General features: G+C 46.6%; 1 protein-coding gene across 4 annotated transcripts in view; it reads right to left on the minus strand.

Annotated features, from left to right (window-relative positions):
• Wdr25 (WD repeat domain 25) overlaps positions 1 to 24,823 on the minus strand; it is a 133,760-nt gene that overhangs the window by 17,151 nt on the left and 91,786 nt on the right. Inside the window, exon 4 of one of the 4 annotated variants that reach the window (XM_076849649.2) lies at positions 23,668 to 23,798. The exons of the other annotated variants lie outside the window; for them this stretch is intronic. Within the exon in view, the coding sequence (XP_076705764.1) occupies positions 23,668 to 23,798 (131 nt within the window). The remainder of the gene's footprint in view (positions 1 to 23,667; positions 23,799 to 24,823) is intronic. 4 annotated transcript variants of the gene reach the window in all.

The raw sequence follows: 24,823 nt of genomic DNA on the forward strand, positions 1-24,823 counted from the left end.
AATAAAATCATTTGACAAAATTCATCACCAATATATCATTAAAATGTTCAGAAAACTAAGAATATAACCTGACTTAGGATCTAAACATAATTAATGGTAAAAGCCCCATTAGATGAGAAACACAGCAAGGGTGTCTACTCTCACAACTCCCACTTAGTACCATATTGGAGGGTATAGCCATTGTAATACAGCAAGAAAATGAAAGATTTGCATATACATTAGAAAGAAAACTGTTAAACTATATTAGTCATATAGTCATAAACTATATATAGTCATATAAACCATATTAGACACATGATAATAAACAAGGAAATTCCTAAGTAGTATATGAAAATTTATGATGACTGAGAATTTAATTTAGTAAGGTCACATGGTACACAGACAATGTAAGAAACTTAGTATTATTTCCATATGCTAACAAAAAATGAAAAATTAAATTAAAAACAAAATTTTACTCACAGTGAATATAGAAAAAAACACGAAATAATGGGGAATAAATTGAATATAATGCATATAACACCTGAACACTGGAAACTACAAAACACCACTGAGATAAACTAAGAATTAAAAACAGAGATGTACTGTGCTCATGAACCACAAGACCCCACATTGTTAAGATGCCCACTGACCCCAGAATGACCTGCAGATTGGATACAGTCCTAATCCAAACACCAGCAATCTTTTTTTTATTAAATAATATCCTTATTTTATTTTTATGTGGTGCTAAGGATCGAACCCAGGGCCTGGCATGTGCTAGGCAAGCACTCTACGGCTGAGCCATAGCCCCAGCGCCACCAGCAATCTTTTTATAGAAGATATGCTGATTGTAAAGTCTAAGTGGGAAAGTAGAAAACATGGAATTACTGGAACAATCTTCAAAAAGAAAAAACTAAACCAGAGGGCTTACATTTCCCAAATTTAAGAATTATAAGCTATAGAAGACAGTATTGATAAAAGAATTAACACCGGTCACAAAGGAGAACTAAGAGACCAGAAGGAGATTCACAAATTTTATTTTCCAACAAAGCTCCAAAACCAATCTATTGGGGAATGGAATATCTTTCAACAATGGTGCTGAAAACACCTGGGTGGTCTATGTGGCAACATAAATAAATAACCACCAGCCTCACTGAGACCATACACAAAAATCAAATGAAAATGAACCACAAAGCTGAATGTATAAGCAGAAACCATGAAAACTAGAGTAAAATACAGGAGAAAAATCTTCATAGCCTTAGGATAGGCAAAGATTTCTTAGAATACAAAATACTAGAGAATGTAAAAAAATAATTCCAGAATATGTAAAGACCCTCAGAACTCAACAATATAAAATTGACTAGGTAAAAGATACCCAAGTCAGCTGTGAAGAGGCAAACAGGTGGGCATTGTGCAGTGTGGACATACTGGATAGAGGCATGGGTCATGGCCCACTGGACAGTGAGATGCACAAGACTTTGCCACGTCACTCAGACTACAGCAACTCAGAACTTGTGCATTGTCTATTGCTGGGACACTGGGAAGTCCCAGCAGGTCTGCTCACATACAACCGTAGGGATGAGCACCAAGAGCTGACCTGCAGGGCACAAGCTCCCCAGGTGACCATCGGGCACCCGCAGCCTCAGAAGCTACTGGATGAAGCAGTTCCCAAGGCATACAGGGACAGAGGAATGTGTTAAATGACACCACAGGGGTGCTATCAGGAAAATGAAGCATAAGCAACTGGTTTATTACCCAATAAATAAGTTACAAGGAAAACAAAGTAGAATAGAAGCCTATAGATTAAACAAGACTTAGGAGACTTATCAACCAACTGTTTGGATCCTGATTTGAACAAGGCAACTGTATAAAGAAAATTATGAGGCAACCAGGGAAATCTCAACACAGAATTGGATATTTGATAGTATTAAGGAATTACTGCTCAATTGTTAGAAGGGATAATGGTATTATAATCATTTCTAAGCCTTATTTCAAAGAAACAAAAGCATTTACCAATGAAATGCTAGATTTCTGGGATTTGCTTCAAAATAATCCAGTGGGGGGTGCGGCTGCTGGGGAAGGCTGGGGTTACAGGAAACAAGGCTGGCGCAGCCCCTGGCAATTGAACCAGAATGCGGTGGCATGGAAGTTCATTAACAGTCTCTCTACTCTGGTACATATTTAAATATTTCAATAATAAAAAGTTTCTTTCAAGTGTGCTGTGGGGAGGAATTAGCTCCACAAATGTTAATTCTTCCTCTTATCAGCTGGGCCTGAAATAACAGGCGGAGTGGGGACCAGCTGGAACGCGGCAGCAGGCAGAGCAGAGCGATTACAACGGCCAGGCCCACAGCTGCACCGGGCAAGGCGGCCCGCATGTCCCCGGTCCCGCCCTGCCGGCCGGAGTCCAGCATCTGCAGAGGCTGGGCGCTGACAGCCAGACAGCCACGTCGCGTTGCGTTGCGTAAGTGAGACCCGGGAGTTCGGCGATTCTCTTACCAAGGTGCCAGTGGTTTCTATAGAAACCACCAGAGAAATGATATTTCAGAGAGCACAAAACGTCTCCACCGGCGCCACCGGCTTTGTTCACACTTGCCCATCAGCATCCGAGACCAGCGATCAAAGCGGCCCTTGCGGCTCACTTTTAAAATAGGTACAGCTCGTTAGAAAGCACCTGCTCTCAAATGTTTCCAAGGAAACAGAGGCCCCAAGACACCCCTCTCTAAATTCATTAGCATTTAACACTCCTTAATGAGGCTTAAAGATGGCGTGCTTTAATAACCATATGCTGGGGGGGACACCCTTCCCTTTCAGTCAGGTGTAACTGACAAGCAGCTCAGGCCGGGAAGACCAACTTTAAAGCAACACTGAGAACCTGGGAAGGCTTCTGTGGCCAAAGCCTCCTTGAGGTATCCAGCTCTGGGTCACAACCTATAAATGGCCTGGGAAGAGGACCTACACTGGCCATCTGGGACCACCAAGCTGACCTTGTTTCCTGATACTCCCCTGAGTGTGTGCATCCATGCACATGAGTGTGCACGTGCACGTGCACACACCCATACCCACATCCACACCCACACCCACACACCCCTACACCTGCATGGCCTCCATCCACACAGACCCCTTGCTGTGCATTTCCTCTCAGGCCATGCCTAAATGCCTTGACCTGATGCCTAGAAAACTCTGTGCATCCTGCAAAGCCCTCTTCCAGCCACTCCTCCAGTGCACCAAGAAGGACCACCAGCTGCTCCTCGGGAGCCTTTCCCCACCTCCAGGGCAGCTGTCATCACCAGCACCCTATCAGCAATGTGAGTCAGGGCAGACACGAGCCTCACCTTCCCCAACCTCAAGGCCACCTAACCACCCAACGGGCCCTCAGTCCTCAGCCTCAGAGGAGCCTTCCAGCTTAAAACAGGCCTCTGCTGGGGCCGAGTCACAGAGACCAGCCCCTCCCTGACAGGTGTGTAACAAAGACCAGAGCACAGGGACACCAAATGCAGGGGACTCACAAGAGCCACCCTGGGCCTTTTCTACAGGGGACAGACTGTGAAAACTGCCCCTCAGACAACGCAGAGGAGGAGGATACCACCAGCCAAGAGCAGTGCAGGAGGGCAGGGCCGGTGCAGTGAGGGGCAGCTCCCTGTATCACCTGGAAACTGTGTGGGGTCCTGGCTAAAGGACCACACTGGGTCCAAGCAAAATAAGAATGTGTCCCCCAAGGACAGACTTCCCAGGTGTGAGCCCCCACAACACAGTCAGGAGCTGTCCTGGGGGCCAGTCACAGGCCCTGGGAGGGACCTGGGAAGGTATGCCAAGAGAAGCAGCCAATGTCATCTCACTGTCCAGGAAGTACCCACTCCATCCCACCAACACCCCTGGTGGGTCCTGCCTTTCAGGATGTTTACTGGCTTGTTTTCCACGAGCAGATCACAGAGCCTGGACAGTTCCTGAGGCGGTCTGGGCTGGGGTTCCCACCAAGACATCTGAGTTCCCACTTCAGGATCTTCCCCTGGATCTTGAGCACCCACACTTACTCTGTAATAATTAACAAAGACACAGGAGAATGTACGTCCAAGCTTCTGATCAGCCTGTGTTATGATAACCTGTGTCATCACACAGGGTTAGAACAGCTTCAGCTGACGGCACAGACACATCATTAACATTTTGGTCAGGTAGATGCCAGGCTGGGGAAAGTACATATCCATGCAGCTTTTAGGAAAAGTGAATACGGCTCATGATAGCCACTCACTGTGATCCTGGTGTGATCATCATTAAAAAAAAAAATTGAGACATCAAGTAGCATTTAGTGAACACCCACTATGTGCTGTGCACCTTGCTAGGTGCATTCCATGTGACCACATGTATCATCACGACCACTTTGGGAAGTGGAGATTACCATGTCTACTGAGGACACTGAGATTCAGAGAGATGAGATGCCCTGCCCAGGATCAAACAGCCAGCTGGAGGCATTGCCACTGTTGCATCAACACCACAATCTGACATTTGCACCTGACCCCTCCATGCTGTTCTCCTTACCAGGCTGCCTGGCAGGAAGCAGAGTAGCTGCTCAATTAGTGCTTGCTGAATCTGAATTGAATGTGAACATACCACAGAGAAATCGACACATCAGAGACTGTGAAATGTTAAATTCTGGATACAGAACACAAGGGAAAGGAAGAAAAGCAGAAATAGACAATTACACATGTATCTATGTTGCTGATCCTCTCAAGTGAAAAATTGGTTTTCCTCACTTTACAATGGAGTCATGAATTAAAACTGGGCTCCAACAAAGCAGCCCCCTCAGCAGCCCCGCTCTAGAGAGCCTGGGCCCTGTGTACACGTGCATGCCAGCCCCTCTTCTTCTCAGCACTCCGACCCTCAAAAAGTAACATGGGAAATGAGCAGAAGCTCCGTGCTACTCTGGGCAGGAGAAAGGAAGGATGTGGGTCTGCATGCCTGAGTCAGCCTCAACTGTGGAGGCCCCCAAACCTCAGCCCTATCTAGCCCAGCCACTCTTGAGGACCATGAGGGGCGGGCTCTGTCTCTCTAATGAGGCACAGAGTCAATAGGGACCAGAGTCCACTTCATGGTGCACCTGGGCTGGGCCACAAGGATGCCAAGCCCAGCTCCAACTGACCATTATCCTGGCCCTACTTTTCTGCCCTCCAAGCCAGGGCACCTGGAAGGAGATCCCCTGTCAAGCCCCTGGGAGGAGGAGGAGGAAAGACAGGCTTTTCTGCCCCCCAGCCACTGAACTGGGAGCAGAGCCTCTTCATGGGTCCACACAGGCCTGATCCTCACAGAACTACCCCAGGGCAAAGGGCAGAGCAAGTGAGCCAGCACTACCCACTCAGGGCACAGTAAACTAGCAGAGACCTGGCAGTAGGAGAAGCATGTAGCTGTGACCCACCAATACAGCAGGGCCAGGGTCCAGGGACCTTCTGGAGGATTGTGGGACTAAGCTGGCTGCAGGACCCACTTCCCAATGCTTGTGCCCTTCTGAAAACTCCCCCCCCACACACACACAATCTTCTTGGGGATACCTCTGTCTCCCCAATAACTGTCAATTTCCAATCCCTAAGCTCCAACTGACTCCAAGTTCTGACTTCTATATTCATCAGGTCTGCAATAAACACTGGCTGCCTGTTTGAAAGGTTGAGCACTTGGCTGGGCTGGTCAGTGAGTACTGAGAGAGGGTGTACCATTAGATGATGGACTTCACACCCAGGACCTACTCCACGTCCCAGGACAGCAGCTCTAGAAGGAAGACGCCCTCTCCTGCCCTGTCTGCCTCCCTGCCTCCCTGGGGCTCTGACCCCAGGCTCTCTCAGCCACCCATCCAACTATCTGTCTGCCCCAGCTCCTTCCCCAGGATGGAGGAGGGCATGCAGAAGCCTGACCGACGCTAAAAACAAGCAAAGCAACTCCATCCTTCTTCAGAAGGAAGTGGGCAATGGTGTCCAGAACCTAAAAATCATGCATACCCTTTGATCAATTCCTCATCAAGGAAATTGGATGTTTGCCTTAATGTTTAATAAAGAAAAACACTAAAAATATTATAAATACCCAACAATAAAGGACTAGTTAAATACATTGTGGCATATTGGGTAATTATTAAAAATTATAGCATCCAAAAACGTTTTAACAATATGGGAAATGCTAATGATATAATATTAAGCTGGAAGAAAATCACATAAAAATGTAAATGTATATGCATAAAACACTGGAATGAAGGATACCAACTGTCAAGGGCAGTGATGGCTGGGCTGCAGATTAGTGGACTGTCTCCCTCTTCATAGCACTCCATTCCAAGTGGCCAGCAAGGAGCATACACCCTCTCGTGGCCAGAGTGAGCATCTGGAAAGCTCTCCCCTACTTCTGTCCTGGGGCTTGGGTGGCAGCCAAGTCCTTAGCACCCTCCTGCACCGCTCCTTCTGAATGCTGCTAGTACCCCGAGTCACAGTGGAACCCCACCACATGCCTTCCATCAGCTCACAGCCCTGTCACACTAAGTAACAGAAGGAAAGTGAAGAGACGGGGCTGCAGCTGGCCACGTGACACCAGGTCCATGTCAGGAAAAGCCCTTCGGGAGGACAGCATCCATGCCAGGGTGTGACTCAGCAAGTGGGGCCAGAAGAGATTACAGTCCCCACTCACCCCTCAGCCAGGGGTCAGTGTGCAGGGGACCCACACTGCCTTACAAGTGGACAGAGCAGGGGCTGGCAGTGGGGTGTGGATCCTAAAGCTGCCATAGAGGTTCCTGGCTTGGGTCAGCAGTTGGACTGGGAGTTGTGCCATAGCCCACAAGAGGCATTTCCTGGGGCCTGAGTCCTGATGGAGGGAGATGTCCTTCACATGGAAAACGCCCAACAAATAAATAGTGAGGTGAAGCACAGGATCAGCCCTTTAAAAAAAAAAAAAAAATCTTTTTTAAGTCAAAGCTATAATTAAAAAGTGAGACATCTGCTTGATGTGGTGGCATGCGGAGGGTAAGGAGAGATGTCTATAACTCATTTCCTCTCACGTGGACCCTTGCCTGGTCACAGACATGACACACCCCATGCTCCTTCTCAGCCTTCATGCCAAACCTGCTAAGAAAGCCACGCAGGCTTCCTCAGTAGTGGGGAAAGGAAGACAGTGGGTGTGCAGAACACCATGTACCCTGACCGAGTCACTAACACCACCCAACAACCAGAAATCCACTCATGGGGCACAAATCTGAATTGCTGAAACTCTCCTAAAGTCATAATATCATTGGAAATTTACAGTAGGGGATCAAGGAGGTTGTATATGATCATTACTCAAGACCAGTGACTGAGCCACCCACCACATGCCTGCACAAGAGGTCTGAAGACACCAGGCTCTGACCTAGTCTTCATATACCAGTGGGGACAGCAAATCTCCAGGCTGCTACAGTCCCAGGGGAATCAGGCTATAGAAGAGCATCCGCCCTGTTGGGCTTGGGAACATTGCTGAATGGAGACGTCAGGAGAGACCTGCACTTCGGGTAGCACCTGGCCAAAACGAGGGGAATTCACAGAAGAGAAAACAGTGTTCAGAATCAACCTAAGATCAATCTGGAGTAAGTGCACCACAGCCTTCCTCTCCACAGACTCCACCTAAGACAGGATAAATCGTGTAAAGCAGCCCCCCGAGGACTCTAAAGAGAGCAGCTCAGGTGGCTCAAGAGACGGCTGAAAAAGAGAAGTGGCCAGTACAGAGGTGACAGCCTACTTTGTTTTCCTTTTTTCTTTCAACCTTTTTTTCTTTTCTTTTTTCGTATTTCTCTAAATCTTTTGTATTTCTCAGCTGTGGTCTGAGAATAAGACCTCAGTGGAACCATCGTAGCACTTTCTGAGTAGCTGAAGCAAAGAAATGAGAGAACTTAAGGGGAAAAAACATACAAATCCGCAGCTGTAGTTGGAGACAACACTACTCTCTCAACCACTGAAAGAACAAGTTTGAAAAATCAACAAGGATACAGAAGAACTGAGCACAACCATCAACCAGCAGGACCCAGCTGCCCTGTGGCCACTCCACCAATCTCTGCAGGACACAGCTTCCTTCCAGGAGCACATGGGACAGGTAACAAAACTGTTGTTACCAGAAAACCATATTCTGGACAATGAAACTAACTTTGACAAATTGAGAAGAATAGAAACCACATGAAGTAAACTTTCTGACCATAACAGAAAATATTTGGAAATTAAGGAAAATACTTCTAAATCCATACATCAAAGAGAAAATCAAAATAAAATTAGAAAAAAATTTAACTGAATTAAAATTAAAATGCAGGGGGCTGGGGATGTGGCTCAAGCGGTAGCGCGCTTGCCTGGCATGCGTGTGGCCCGGGTTCGATTCTCAGCACCACATACAAACAAAGATGTTGTGTCCGCCGATAGCTAAAAAATAAATATTAAAAATTCTCTCTTAAAAAAAATTAAAATGCAGTACATCAACATTTGTGGGATACAGATAAAGCAATGCTTAAAGGAAAATGTGTAGCATTAAAATGCTTGTATTTAAAAAGAAAAACTCAGCCAGAAATGGTGGTATGCATCTATAATCCTAGGTACTCAGGAGGCTGAGGCAGAAGGATCATGAGTTCAAGCCCAGCCTGGGTGATACATGAGGAACCAAGGAAGAAAGAAAGGGAGGGAGGGATAGAACTCAAATAATGACCTAACTTGTCTGTTTAAGAAATTAGAAAAAGATGGGGTTGGGGATACAGCTCAAGAGGTAGAGTGCTTGCCTCGCATGTACAAAGCTCTGGGTTCAATCCCCAGTACCACACACACACACACACACAAAAATAATAATAATAAAGAAAAGAAATTAGAAATAAGAGCAGAAGGAAGAAAATAAAAGGGCAGAAATGAATGAGACTGAAAATAGAAAAACAATGGAGAATCAATAAATAACCATGGTTGATAAATTTCTAGCCACTGTGACTAAGGAGGAAAAAAAGACACAAATACTATTATCAATTATAAGCATGGAAGAGGAGCTAGGACTTCAAACTAAAGCTATCAAGGGAACATGATGAACAAGTTCCTGCACACAAATTTCCCAACATAGAGCCAATTCTTTGAGGCACTGAACTATCAAAGCTCACTCAAGATGAAATAACCTATCTGAACAGCCCTATGTCCAACTACCACTGGACCAAAGGAGACAGCACTATACACCCACTAGTTCAGGTATAGTCAAGAAGACAAGAAGCTGTAAGTTTTGGTGAGGATGTGAAAACCCACTGCTGATGGGAACGTAAGATGGCAGCCACTGTGACAAACAGGAACAATTTCTCAGAGGGTTACACTGCAGGCCACCACACAACTCGGCAGTTTCAATCCTTGGTCAAACCCAAGACAAATGAAAACACGTCCACACAAAACCCACAAATGAATGTTCACCACGGGATGGTTCACAGCATGTTCCCTAAAATGGACACAATGCAAATATCTATCCACTGGTGAATGGTTAAAAAAAAAAAAAAAAACCCACAGCATATCCAATCAATAGAATGTTATTTGATCATCAAAAGAAAGGAAGCACACCCTGGCTAACAGTCTTGCATGTAAGCAGTTCATAATCAGCATTTCTTTCCTAACAGCAAGTGAAAAGCCGAACAAACTAAAAAATTCTACTTAGACCCATAAAACAAGTTAGGTAAGAGGCAAACCTCTGCCCCCAGAAATGGGACCCAGATGGGCCAACGCAGAAAGCAACATCCACAGGAGCAGACCCCTGCAGGGCCAGCACCAGGGACACAGACCAGGGAGCACACGACGCACACCTATGGGAACAGAGACTCATGTTGACCCTCTCCAAGGGCACTTTGCCACGGACAAAACTGTTGGAGGCTCAGTGTGGCAAGTCTAGAACATAAGAGCTCTCAGAATCAGTCACCATAAGCCCCCAAATATTCCATGAGTTTTATGCCAAGAACTCTCCCAGGTTCTTAAAATGAAGCCTAGAGAACAATCCCCTGGGGCTCCTGGCAGGAGGAGGAAAGGAGCTACAGCACTGAACACCTCTAGTCCAAAAATCTATAATGCTCCAAGATCCAGAACTTTCTAAATGTTGTCAAGATGCCACAAGTGGAATCTGACCTCACATGCTGGGTCACAGTCTAAACACAGGTACACTAAACACAACAGGAAAATCATTATCACATATGTGCATAAGGTACAGTGAAATAAAATGAACTCTGTCCCCTTCCCAAGCTATACCTCATTATGTATGTGTAAATACTCCAAAATCTGAAAATTTCAGAAACCCAAGACACTCCTGGTCTCCAGCAGTCTGAGTAGAGGGTACTAGGTCCTGACCTGTACTTTGAAACACCATAGAGCATATGCTCTTTATTTTTAGGTTTTTTTTTTTTTTGTGTGTGTGTGTGTGTGTGTTGTTGTTTTGTTTTAATTTATTGGTTCTTTTCAGTTCTGCTCTTCTTCAAGAGCAGTGTCCTCAGGAGGAACTCATTAACGCTGGTAAACTAGCCTGCTGGGGTTTTAATTTACCACAACCCACTGACCTGGGGCAGGGGATGCCCAACACCAACTGGCTCTGGAGAACACACCCAGTTCCGGCTCCTCTGGCCTCCTGGGGGAAGAAGATACCAGTGCAGCCACTCTGGCCATACTGTCCTATCTAAAAGGAAGGGCTCATCACAGGACTGGCCCCACAGGCCTCCTGCCCCAACACCTCCCCCGATAGCAGGGTCCGTTTGCGACGTCCCCACTTACCTGGCATCTCATCTTGCTATTGAGAAAAAAGCACAAGGCGTGCTAAAAGCAAAATACATGTTTGCTTTTGCTCACAGGATAGGGGTGTTGGAATAGACTGTAAATCCACCGTGGTCAATAAGCTAAGGGTGCTGGTGGGGCAGACGGTGTGTCACCATAGCTGGCGCGGCCAGCAGAGGCAGGGACTCGACATGACACTCTGAAGACCCAAAGCCCTGAAGCAGAAATGAAGCGTGCCTTCAGTGGGGCTGAGCAGACTGCACACTGACCAAGATCATCTGAGCTTCAGAATGTCTCAGTAGAAACCTCCAAAAATGTGAAAAGTGAAGAGAAAAGCCTGGGGGCAGAGGTGGAAACAGAACAGAGCATCCAAGGACTGGCGGGCACTACAAAAGGTGTAACATACACCACACGGGGTACCAGAAAAAGAAGAGAGAGCAAAAGGAACGGGGAAAAGACATGCAACTTAAACACCAAGGTTTTCCCCAGATTAGTATCAGATATCAAATGACAGGTCCATAAAGCTCAGAGAGCATGGAGCAGGGTAAATGCCAGATACACACACGCACACACAACATCGAGACACATTGTGTTCGAACTACAGAAAATACAAAGAAGATCCTGATAGCCACCACAGGAAGAAAAAGCGTCTTATAAGCCCACAAAGGAGCCAAGAATTACATGCAGCTTCTCTGCAGAAGCCACACAAACAAGAAGAAAGTGAGACTAAATATTTATAATGTTGGATGGAAAAGATTCTACAAAACTAGAATTCTATACCCTGAAAAAATAACCTTCAATAGTTCAGAAGAAACACTTTCTCAAATAAAAATTGAGGGAATTTGTTCCAAGTAGCCTGCCTTGTGAGAAAGGTTAAAAGAGGTTCTTCCGAAAGAGGGAGAATGATAGGGGTCAGCCACTCGATCTACATATGAAAGGAAGACAGACCATCAAGGAAGGATAGTACCAAGATGAAGTAAAAACTTTTTTTTTTTTTTTTAGTTAATACAACAGATAATCATTTTGTTCAAAATAATAAAGCAACAATATATTCAATTATGCACCCTCATGTATGAGTGAGATGAATGCCAGCAATGACACAGGGACAGGCACTCACAGCACCCTTGAGGACAGTGTCAAGGAAGGTGGACATGGACTCATTGAAAACATCCTTTATAAACTCTACTAAAAAAGTAGTTGTTTATAAACAACTACTAGAAAAGGAGAAGAGGTGTAACTGATAAGCTAAGAAAGAAAATGGAACCACACAATGCTCAATTAGAGTAACAAAGGGACCTGGGCCAGCTACACTCCAACACATGCCTTGGGTTTGATCCCAGCACCACATACACAGCAGAGAAATAGTTAAAGACAAAAACAGAAAAAGCAGGGTCACAAATGGAAAACAGTGACAAATGTGGGAGCTCTTAATCCAACTATACCAAATCACTTTGAATATCAATGGCTTAACTGTGCCAATTAAAAAAAAAACTGTCAGGGTAAATTTAAAAACAACAACAACAACACCCAACTATGTATTGTCTACAAAAGAGACACTATAAACATAAAGATATACATAAATTTAAAGTAAATGGTTGGAGAAAGATATACCATCTAACACTAATAAAAAAAAAAGCAGAAATAGATAATCTTAATTTCAGACAAAGCAGATTTCAGGACAAAGTTATCAGGAATAAAGAAGGGCATTCATTACATGTGTACAGTGGCACATACCTGAAATAGCAGCTACTTGGGAGGCTGAGGCAGGAGGATCAAGAGTTGGAGGCCAGGCTGGAGAACTTAGCAAGGCCTGTCTCAAATAAAATGAAAAGAGTTGTGGTGCAGCTTGGGGCAGAGTACTTTCCCACTATGTGTGAGGACCTGGGTTCAACCCCCAGTACTATAAAATAAAACAAAACAAAATGAGCCAAGTGTGGTGGCCACGTCTATAATCCCCAGCTATTCAGGAGGCTGAGACGGGGACTGAGAGTTTGAGGCCAACCTAGGCAATTTAGCAAGACCCCAACTCAAAAAGGAAAAAATAAAAAAAGAGAGAGCATTTCATAATGATAAAGGGGTTAATCCTCTAAGAATACATAACATGCCTGTCATCCCAGCAGCTCAAGAGGCTGAGGCAAGAGGATCAAGAGTTCAAAGCCAGCCTCAGCCAAAGCAAGGTGCTAAGCAACTCAGTGAGACCCTCTCTCTAAATAAAATACAAAATAGGATTGGGTCTAGTGCCCCTGAGTTCAATCCCAGGTACCACAGCCCCCCCCCAAAAAAAAAAAAAAACAATACATAACAAGCCTTAAAGTGTGAGCACCTTGCAACAACAAAGCATCAAAATACATGAGGTCAAAACTGATAAGAATCGCAAGAAAAGATGGATGAATCCGCCAAGACAGCCAGAGACATTGCTCTATCAGAGGTGGACAGATGCGGGCAGCAGAAACAAAGGAGGCAGTTGAGCTCGACAATACCATCCAGCAACTAGATGTGACCAGCATCCAGGGACACAGAAGCCCACCACAACAGAACACATTCTTCTCAAATTCCCACGGAACATTCACCAAGACAGACCACATTCTGGACCACAAAACAACCCAACAACAACACAACACAGAAGTCACGCAATGTCTGCTCTCACACCATGGCAAAACAGAATGAGGGCCGAGAAATCCCCAAACACATGGAGATTAAGCAACACACTCCTAAGTAACACCTGGGCCCAAAAACACCTCCAGAAAAAATCTAAAGTATTTTGAATTAAATGAAAATGGAAAGACAACTTACCAAAATTTGTGTGATTCAATAAAAGTAGTGCTTAGAGGAAATTTACAGCATTGAGTACTTCTGCAAGAAAAGAAGAAAGACCCAAAATAGACCATCTAAGCTTCTACTTTAGGAAACTTGAAAAAGAAGAGCTGGTGAAATCTAGAGAAAGCAAGAGAAAAGAAATAATAAAAATCAGAAGAGAAATCAATAAAATAGGAAATTAATAGAGAAAAAGTATGAAAATGAAGGATGGTTCTTTGACAAAGCTTAAAAAATCAACGGGCCTAAGCTAAGGAAAAAATAAAGGACACAAACCACTAATATTAGAAATGAAAGGGGTGATGTCACTAGGGACACCATGGACACCAAAAGAGTAATGTGACCTGATCATCTGGATCAAGTGGAGCAGCACCTCAAAACACACAAGATCGAGGTGCTTGCAGGATCCTCGGGCCTGGTGAGGTGCTCGTCCGGGTTTGAAAAGAGCTATCTCTACCGTATTCTTGCACAGTGGACACACGATCATTTCTCTCAGTGCCTCTTATAAGGACAGCCCTGTCTCCACACTGGGCATAAGGACTCAACCCAGGCATTTGGGGAGACACAGACAGTCAGTCCACAGCACATCATTACACATCTGTCCAAATCCACAGACACCAATGTGACACCAATGCAGCCAGGGGTGGCGGCGTGACCCTGTAATCTCAAGGGCTCGGTAGGCTGAGGCAGGAAGATCTCGAGTTCAAAGGCAGCTTCAGCAACTTAGCAAGGCCCTAAGAAACTCAGTGAGGCCCTGTCTCAAAATAAAATATGAAGAGGGGCTGGAGGTGTGACTCAGTGGTTAAGCGCCCCTCAGTTCAATCCCTGGTACCAAAAAAAAAAGAAAAACCAGAGTGACGCCAATGCAAACTAGACGGTGGGTGCTAGTGAGAGTGACGTGGCAGTGCAGGTCCATCAAACACGACCACACACCACTTGGGAGCGGGGGAAATGGGAAGAAACACACATGTGGAGACAGGGACAGGTGGCAATCCTGGACCTTCCACTTGGTTTTCCTGTAAACATTAAACTCCTCTAAAAAACAAAGTCCAATGAAAAAGAAAAGAAAGTACTGACGCAGGCTATAGTACAGATAAACCTTGAGAAGTTTATGTTAAGTGAAAGAAATTGGCACAAAAGACCAACACTGCACGATTCCATTTATGTAAAATATCCACAAGTGCTGGGGATATAGTTCAGTTGGTAGAGTGCTTGCCTTGGCTCACTGGTAAAGCACCCCTGGGTTCAATCCCCAGCACCACAAAAAAAAAAAAAAAAAAAAAAAAAAAAAATCCACGAAGGACAGAAAGTAGGTCAGTGGTTGCTAGGGGCCAGGGGATTACTAAAGATGTCGAGCTTCTTCTTAATTATTTACTTTTTGGTGCTGGGGACTGAACCCAGGGGTGCTTTACCAGTGAGCCACATCCATCCTTTTTATTGCTTACTTTGAGACAGGGTCTTGCTGAGTTACTTAGGGCCTCACTAAGTTGCTGAGGTTGGCCCAGAACATGTGATCCTCCTGCCTCAGCCTCCCTAGACACTGGAATTTCAGGCATATCTGACAGGGTTTCTTTTTATTTTTTATCCTTTTTTTAGAGTTTCTTTTTAAACTGATGAAAAAGTACTAACCTCACTGTGGTGATGGTTGCATTATGCTGGAAACATACTACTCGAACCATTGAATTACTTTACATACATGAATTGTATGGTATTAAAATAAAGCTGTGGGTTGGGGCTGTAGCTCAGTGGCAGAGCGCTTGCCTAGCACATGTGAGGCACTGGGTTCGATCCTCAGCACCACATAAAGATAAACAAATAAAGGCATTCTGTCCATTTACAACTACAATAAATAAATACATAGAGCTGTTACAGGGGCTGGGGTTGTGGCTCAGTGGTAGAGCACTTATGTAGCACATGCGAGGCTCTTGGTTCCATCCTCAGCTCCACATAAAAATAAATAAATACAATAAAGGTATTGCGTCCAACTACAACTAAAAAAATATTTAAAAAAAAAAAGAAAAATAAAGCTGTTACCAAAAAATTAAGTATTTAAAGTATATTAAAATAAAATAACTTAGGCCTCATATTCATGATTTTTTAAACACTATTAGTTAGACAAAGTTAAAATAAATTTTTAAGTAAAAGAACTGTGACTATTAAAAAAATAAATTTTTTAAACTACAAGAACAGAAGTGTTGAGTGTAGTATAGTGCTTATTTCAGTGGCAAAAACATATTATAAAGCATTCATCAGTTAGAATTATGTAAACATTGTATTTATGTGAGCATTGCAGGTCCAAGAAACCAACTCCATGCTTTCTGATATCCCCTAATGCATGTTTAAGGCAAAGGTTATCCAGCTGGATAGGTGTCAATCAAAGTCCTGAGACATCTCCCTCGAGGGCCGAGGGCTTCAACAATCACACACCAAGCTCACTTGCAGCAGGAGTCTTCCAACCCAACCCCAAGAACAGGGAGGGGTGCAGAGTGAAGCTTAAGAGGAAGGTCTCTGAGGTTCAGGATTCAGGAAAACAACTGCTCACCTGGGTCTCAAATTTAGGACAACCTGGGAGACATACAGAGACTTCCCAGCCATTTGTAAAGTCAGCCATTGATAAATCCATCAAAAGAAACATCAAAAGAAACAGATGCTCTCAGTGGTAGCCTCTGCACGTCTTCTGCAGACTGTAAGCTCCTAGGCATGGATTGTTGAGCTGGATTTTGTCACTACATGCCCAGGAACAATGCCTGGTCACTGGTGGAGACTCCGGAAAACATTTGTGACACCAAGAAATGAAATGTGCCCTCTCTCTGCAATAGGAAAAGGGAGGATTTAGAAGATCAGGGTTCAGATCCATGTTCCTCCACAGCTGCCTGCCCGTGCTGAGAGCAGAACCTTTCAGAACCTGTGTCCTCATCCAGACTGCGGGGACAGAAAGGCTACCCTCACGGAGGTATTGGGTTGTGTCTTCAGGCCCGAGGCTGCAGGGCTGTCCCACCCAGCCAGTGCTGACAGCTGACATAGCTGTGTAGCAGGATAGGGTGGACCTGGGCTGGCCCACACAGGCTTCTCTGAGAATGAAAGGCTCAGGTCTCACCAACTCATCTTCATTTACATCTGAGACCAACACGTCATTCATTCTATGAATGAGAGGCCCTGCAAGGGTTCAGGCATCAAACCACCTGTGTTCAAGATCTGACCCCCCCTACCAACCAGGTGTGCTTGAGGTGTGCCCTGCCAGAGACCTGGGATGACCACAGCACCTTGCCTACCCCAGCACTGCCACAGGAGATGAACTCCAGCACACAAGGCGCTCCAGAGTGCCCACGCTGGCAATCACCTTCATCAGCACTGCCCCACATGATGGGCTGGGGAATGGGCACCACATCCCACCTCTCCAGCTCTGCTGGTCTCCTAGCCTCATCTGCATGGAAGTTTGGCTTGCAGCAATGCTTAGAACTGTGGAAAGTACAGAGAGTCCAAACAGAAAGGCATTTTAATATAAAATGGATGAAAGAGACAAATGGAAAGTAATCAAAAACTCATTAGGGCAAATAAGCAACCTGCCTACAATGCCACAGAAGCTGATGGCGTTAAACCATGCAGGCAAAGCGGAGTCTTCCCCTCAGCCGTCGTCAGAAGAATGCAGATAGCAAGGATGAGCAATTCACAAAGGCAGACACCCACGCTGGCTTCTCCCCTGGGCACCCAAACCATGGGCCCCAGGACTGAGGTTCCCAACTATGGCTAGACACTAGAATCACCTGCAGGGTTTTCAAAGATCTCAGTGCCCAGGAGGCTCCAGAAGGAGCCAGGGCAGGCACCTGTTTTCTTCCTAAGGCCCCCAAGTGGCTCTGACCATTGCACTAGGTCAAACAATCCAAGCCGGGGGCGCCTTTGCCAGCTCCTGTTACTCCACCCAGGGAACAACATCCACTGGGAAAGGTGCCTAGATGAGCCAAGTCCTGAACCATGCTCAGCTTCCCCTTCGCTGGGCAGGAGAATTTCCTGGTATTTCTTAGGCTCGTCTTGTTCAGGGCTCCTAGTCATTCTGGCAAGTCTTCTTCCCACAGGCCTCCCATGTTCTTGGCACTATGCCAGGTGCTGCGAATCAAGCAGCAAATGAGGCGAAGTCCCTGCCCCTATGGAGGTCACACTCCATTGGACTACAGCTGACCAGGGAGGGCTGTGGTCCACACAGGCCAAGGGCAAGCGACCTGCTCTGCTGTCACCTCAGGCAAGGACACGCCTGCAGAGGGTCTGGGGCAACAAAGCTCCAGAAGGTCAAGAAACCAATTCAAGACCTGAAAGTCAAGACCTCCTTTTAAACACTTTAAAAACAGAAGAGAAAGAATGAAAAGATGTAGAACAAGCATGAAATATTGATGATCGTGTCAAAGCAGCACCAAGGAGTAAAAGTGAGTGGGCCTGTCAAAGCTGATCTACCAGGAGAATCTCAGAGTGGGAGGGAGCCTGGGTTCCGGAAGACCAACGGGGGCCGGAGGAGCCAAGGCAACAGTCTGGAGGCACAGGCTGTCCTCCTCAAGGGTACAGTTGGAGCAGACATCAAAGAAGGCTCAGCCCTGCCTGCCGAGCGTCAGCTGAGCACCGGAAGGGAGAGGAGCTGGGGCACAGGCCCGGCTCCAGCTCCAGGAGCCCTGCGTCCTAGATTCTCCACAGCTGCTCCAGTTTCCAGTGCGCGATCTTGCCTTCACCAAGAAATAATTTGCTGAGATTGGGGTTCCATGGTTCATTCTTACAAAAAGAGTGATTCACTCAATATGCAATATAACTTTTAGGCCTCCATAGGAGCCTTCTTAACAAATTTGACTCATAATACAAGCTTGTGGGGATACTGCTTTTTTTTCTTCTTCTTTTTGGCACCAGGAATTGAACTCAGGGGCACTTGACCTCTGAGCCACATCCCCAGCCCTATTTTGTATTTTATTTAGAGACAGGGTCTCACTGAGTTGCTTAGCGCCTCGCTTTTGGTGAGGCTGGCTTTGAACTCTCAATCCTCCTGCCTCAGCCTCCTGAGGAGATTGCTTTTATTACCTATCCTAACTTTTGGCTCAAAATACAAAATTGTCTCAGGGCTGGGGACACAGCTCAGTGTCAACCCACTAATTGCCTAACACACACAAGGGTCTGGATTCAAGTCCCTGTATCAAAACAAAACAAAATAAAAAACACAGTCATCTCAAGGTGAGTTGAAGGTGACTACCATGGGACATTTCCCACAGGGCTGCTGGGCCCTGGAGAGCTGGGTCCATGTCTCAGACCTCTTCATCAGCTCTATAGTTCCCGGGCTGGGATGTATAGTTCCCAAGATGTGCTGGGCACAGAGTCCCAGCTTCTCAGAGTGTGATCCACGTGCACCTCCCTCTACATCTCCTGGAGCCGGCTGGCAATGCAAGATGTCTCCTCTCTGCCCCAGAACTGCATCCCAGTGTGAGCCCAGGGGCTCCCTATACTTGTGCAGGTTTGAGAACACTGCTGAGGAGGTCACCTCATCATGCCCTGGCCACACCAGTGAGGAAACTGTGCACTTAAGCAAAGTAACCCATGTTTCACCTCAGGTCACCCAGCTGAGCAAGTGGGAGGAAGACAAGAACCCTGTCTCCTGCAACTCAGGCAACTGGCCCTGGGGACCCAGAGGAGCTTCAGGAGAGAGGGACTCCCACAGTACCATGACAGTCAGACCATAGACGTCGTGGGTTCTAGCTGGCACCCGTGTCCAAACAGACTGCTGGGAGGAAGAAGAGTCACCATGTGGTACCAAAGGCATTAAGCCAGCACCAAGGAAGCATGCTTACCTAACTGGCTATGAAGAACTGAAGTCAGGCACTTCCAGTGATGAGATGTGCTCCAATTACCAAACTCAAGGCAGAGAAATCAGCCAGGAAAAGGAGGAAGGGGAGCCAAAAAGCTCATTTGCTGTAATGAATTGACTAGAAAAGTTCAAAATCCCACCATTTATCATTTGACTAAGTTGAAGGAACCATAAAATCTCATGACTGGAATGTAGCTGAAAAGTTATTTGCTGCAACAATTCATCAGACTCTGCACCCTAAGATCCCAGTGAGAAGCTGCCTGGCCTCCAGGGCCACCCTCCAGCAGTGGGCCTGCTAGCCTCAGTCCTGTTGGCAGAAACCCCTCAAAACATCGACTCACTTGAACTCAGCAATTTGAGTTCAAGAAGTAAATCCCAGACATGGGAAAAGCTGGGTGCACAAAGGTGTCTCTTATGGATGATAAAGCTAACCTTGGTAGTGTTCTTGGCGATCATACAGAAATGACAGACACACCCCTGATTGAAGAACAGTTTTCCACCATCTAAAAAGACATTCTCAAGAGTATTTGGTTTCTGCCAGGATACACCAAACAGATTACGTCTAGGACTTCCACCTTGTCAAGCATTCCTAGTAACCAACAGGATGACAAGTGTCAGAACCAAGTCTCTCCTTACCAAGTGTCAGCCAGAGGGTAAATACTTTTGGCTCTGAAGGCCCTGTGGTCTCAGCTCTGCTCCTGGACTGTGAGAGCAGGACAGAATGGTACAAAAGTGAACGGCTATGTGCTCCAATAAAACATCATTTATAAAAACAGGTAGCAAGCTGGATTTAGCTTTGGGCTGCATTTTTCTGACCCCTGATCTCTATGCTCACATTTATTAGTTTTAAATGCAAAGAGTTTTGAAATATTCTACATATCCAACATAAATGACTTAATAAGTTAATGTATTCATGCATCTGCTGCATTCTCTCGACAGATCTACCAAGTGCCTACCAGACACTGTTGAGTTTTGGGGCTAAGGCAGGGGCAAGACAGGAAGGCATATGGAGTCAAAGGAATATCACCAAAGCTTTTAGGAGAGTTCAGTAATATCAAGAAAAACCCTTATAACCTATGTGAAAAGCAAAATCTGGAGTTGTATATAAAAATAAGACCAGTGTTTTTTAAACTAAAAAATAAAACCACAGGGGGAAAGAATAATGAAAAAAACTACATCAAAATACCGCTAGCTGCTCCCCTTGGGCTGGTGCACTGCCTCTCCTTTCCCAGGTTTCCCTTTCATTACATGGCTGTCTCCACTTTATACCAAACACCACTCCCTGTTGTATCTGGAAGGGGTTGTTGCTTTTCTTAAGTTAAGGCTGTGTCCCTGCTGCCGGGCCACTGCTGACCCTGATGGGAGCTCATGCCTGGTGATGGTTCAGCACCAGGGACAGAGCCACAGGCTGCAGGAGCCACCTCCGCCCCAAGGGCCAGAGGCTGGACCTCCCACAGAGTCCCTCCAGCAGATATCCAGCAGGAGAGTGCCCCTGAGCCCCGCTTGGGCAAACAGAACCACCACTGCCTCCCCTCGGGACCCGGTGGGGGAGGAGTGTGGGTAAAAAGACCAGTAAAAAGACCAGACTAAAAAATAAAACCACAGGGGAAAAGAAACAAGTGTGCACAGATCCCATCACCCCCAGTCCGAGCTTCGGAGGGCTCCAGACAAACCGATGCCAGCCGCGCCAACACCTGCCTCTAACTGCCTCTCCCGGGGGTCTCAGAGTCGGCAGCTGGCATCGGCCCTGGGAGGAAATCCAACATTTTTAACAAACTCTCAAATCAGATGGTGTCTGTGGTGAGTAATTTCTTACGTGTTTGGTCTTTAAGGCTAAAAACAGTGAGGGCACCTTTCAGGGTGGCTGTCAGGGAGGGTTGGGAATCAGGTGGTCCCACCGCCAAGTGTCTTGAGAAGAGCTTCCAAGGTACGTGGCGTGTTCAAACGTCTTCTTTGCTGATCGTGACTTTGTCCTCTGACTATAAGGCATTCTAGCATTTTTTCTTAATTATACCATATCCATTTCTTTAAGGGTAATTTTCCTCTCTTTTCTAAACATTTTTGTAAATGTTTCTTTGTAACAGATAAACTTTTTGTTTGTTTGTTTGTTGGTTTTTGTTTTAAAGAGTACATGGGTCTGTGGGCACTGGTGAAGCACACTGAGTAAGAGCTGACCTGTGGACTAGACAGACTCCCTGTTCTCTTTCAAGAAAGGGACCTCTTCCCTTGGGTTCTCCTCAAACCCCAGGCAGCCCCTTGGGCAGCCTGCTGAAGGAGGGCCTTCCTGGAGCAGCCAATTACCTGCCCCACCCAGACTCCCCAGAAGGGCTTCTGCTCAATACAGTGGCCAGGAGACTAACCTGCCAGAGTAGGGCCAGAAGCTCAAGGAGGGTACCTTCAGGGAGGACCTTCTGGAGCTGCAGGGACAGCCGGCTAGAGCTCCTCAGAGTGAGGCCCGAGAGGCCCTGAATCCCAAATGAGGGAGAACACACAGGCGTTCTGCCTCTTCCTCCGCAGTCAGCTTCCACACAGGCTCAAGAGGGCATCAGGGGCCACTTCAGCCTGTCCCTTTCTACCCAGAGCAGCACTTCTCAGACCTGAAGTCATCGGGCCCCACAGGCAGTGGGCCCACCCATGGTCATAGAACCTCCTCAGCCCTGCTCTGGACCCCCTTGCTCACAAACTCTCCGCCACTAATCCCAACCAAGACTCACGGCATCAGAAGTATCTGTGCCCAGGCCCGTCCCATTGCCTGGAGCATACACCCAGCCAAGTCTTGCTGATCGCCAGTCCCCACACACACCTGGTGTCCTATGCATAATGTGCTCCCCCTTCCTTCACCATTCCTACAACACTGTTCTAAAAGCCAGGGGCCCACAACAAACAAGAATCCCTGGGAGCTAAGGGCTTCCACTTCAGAGGTGGAAGACCAGAAAATAAATGATCCTGAAAAATCATAGCTCGCCAGGTGATGACAAAACCTAAGGAGAGAACTAAGATAGTGGAGGGGACTACTGAATGCCAGTGGGTGGCGGCAGGGAGGCCTCACTGGAGAGGGGCAATTGAACAACGTCCAAAGGAAGGAGGATCTAGCCTCTGCACAGAAAACTGGAAGAAAAAGCACTCCTGGCAGAAGAAGCAGTGCAAAGGCCCTGAAGCAGGAATATGCAGGTGTGTTCTAGGAAAGGCACAGAGGCCAAGCAGGTTGGAGATGATCAGAGAGGTATGAGGACATCGATGAGGCCTTTCAGTCCATTGTGAGGATATAGGCTTTTACTGTGATCAAGACAGGAACCTGGACTGCTCTGGATGCTTATTAGAAAGACTCTTAAGGGCCAGGGGAAGACAGGCCAGACCAAAAGCCTCTACAATTGTCCCAGAGAGACTATGGCAGCTGAGGCCAGAGCTGGGCAGTGAACATGAGGATGGGCAGTCAGAATCTGAAGGTGGTCGACAGGCCTTGCTTGCAGGTTAGGGCGTGGGGTATGGTGGAAAGAGCAGTTCTGCTGTTCAGTCCTGAAGGACTAGGAGGAGCTGCCATCCAGGAAGTGGTGAAGGCAGCAGGTGGCAGTTGAGGGCGGGAGTGGAAACCTCACCAGCCTTTAAGCCCTATAGGAAGGAGCACCTCCTCTAGGTGCTGTCCCCACACTTGACCCCAAGGGCCAGGTTCATACACCAGCCATGGCACCTGCCCAACACCGGACCTCAGACTTTGGAAGGTCTCTCACAGCCCAGCAGGGAGACCTCCTCTGCCTGTAGCCCCACCTGAACTCTCCACTTGGGGATGTGAGAAGCCCTACAGGAAGTAGCACCTCCTCTAGGTGCTCCCAGGCCTCTGGAGGCAGCTGAAGCCCTCAGGTCCTCCCAATGCTGGCCTCTCCCAACCTCTCGTGCACATCATCATGCACGAAAAGCGTTTCTCTGTACCACCACAGTGATCTGCATCTGTAGTCATTCCTTGAGCAACCAAAGCATCTGGAGGCGCCTGCACAGAATAGGTGTTCAACAAGGTCTTCTAGGAACACACGGCCTAGGATAGCGACTGCGCAAAGAAGGTGTCCAACAAGGACTTCTAGAAATACACGGCCTAGGACTGTCTGTATAATGCTTCGATAGTCAAACAAATCAACAATAGTCTCTCAGAGAAGATCTTAAAATTCTGCTAGTGCTGATTAACTTTTCAGTGGTAATTATTCCATCTTAAGGTCCCTACATAGAGGCTGACCTGTCCCCAGATATTCAAATCGTCAAGGTAAGATCTCCCGTGGAAAGGCCAGCTAAGAAGAAGGGAGTTACCTTGCCGGTCCTTATGTCCCACGCTTTGATTTCAGAGCTGAAGCCTCCACATAAAAAAATACTGTGGTCTTTTGGGTGAAATTTCAAGGTGGTGATTCTAAAGTCACTTCGACCACTAAATAGCTGAGTTCCTACAACACAAACAGAAGAGAGGGTTAAAAAATATTTAGATCACAAAAATAAATATCTTAAAGCTAAAATACCGACTGGTAAGGAAGCTGCGCAAGAGGGCCACTCACCTGGACAAGCCCCCCATGACCAGGGGAGACCTGGAAACACAACGACGGCGGCGCATCTGCCTTCATCCTCTGAGCTCTCCCCACACACAGGACCTGACAGGCTGGCAGTAAGTAAGAGTGGCCTTGAGGCAGCCAAGCCACAGAATGGACATGAGGTGTGAACCACTGGGGTCTCCCTGGTCCTATAGGAATCAAGATTGTCTGTTGAGTGCTGTGTGCAGGGCGGTAGTGTTTGTGTGCATGCAGACACACATGTGGGGTGGAAAACAGCACTAGCACTATGATCATTTAGAGGTGTGCTATGTAGACTTCAGACATGCCAAGAATTCAGGGTAGGTCAAAGCCAGGGCTCCCTCCACGACAGAGGGAGGCCTCCACATCCCAGAGCACTGTAATTCTCACCCGTCACATTTAATGCTCCTGAAACTGCATCGAGAACCAAGTCCAACATGGAAGGCATTCTCCCACAGCAGAGTCCGAGTGCTGTCCCCACACTTGACCCCAAGAATCAGGTTCACACACCAGGCATGGCACCTGCCCAACACCAGCCCTCAGACTTTGCAAGGTCTCTCACAGCACAGCAGGGAGACCTCCTCTGCCTGTGGCCTGCCCTGAACTCTCCACTTGGGGATGTGAGAAGCTGGTGGCCAAGGAGGATGATGCCAAGATCTCACATCATGCCCACTGTAGGCCCAGGAAGTAGTGTTTGTTCATTCGATTCAGAAAGCACTTCCTGAAGGTTACCCCACTTGGTGTGCTGGAACCCCACATACTTCCCTCCATCTTTAGCACAAAGGAGCTTGTGAACATTTCACTTGTAAAGCTCCATTTTTCCCTTAAAAAAATTTAAAAAAAAAATGGCTCCTACAATCAATCAGAAAGTATCAGAGCTACATTCTCCCATTTTTAACAAAAAT

The sequence above is a fragment of the Callospermophilus lateralis genome, chromosome 3 (genome assembly GCF_048772815.1).
Source record: "Callospermophilus lateralis isolate mCalLat2 chromosome 3, mCalLat2.hap1, whole genome shotgun sequence".
NCBI lineage: Eukaryota > Metazoa > Chordata > Mammalia > Rodentia > Sciuridae > Callospermophilus > Callospermophilus lateralis.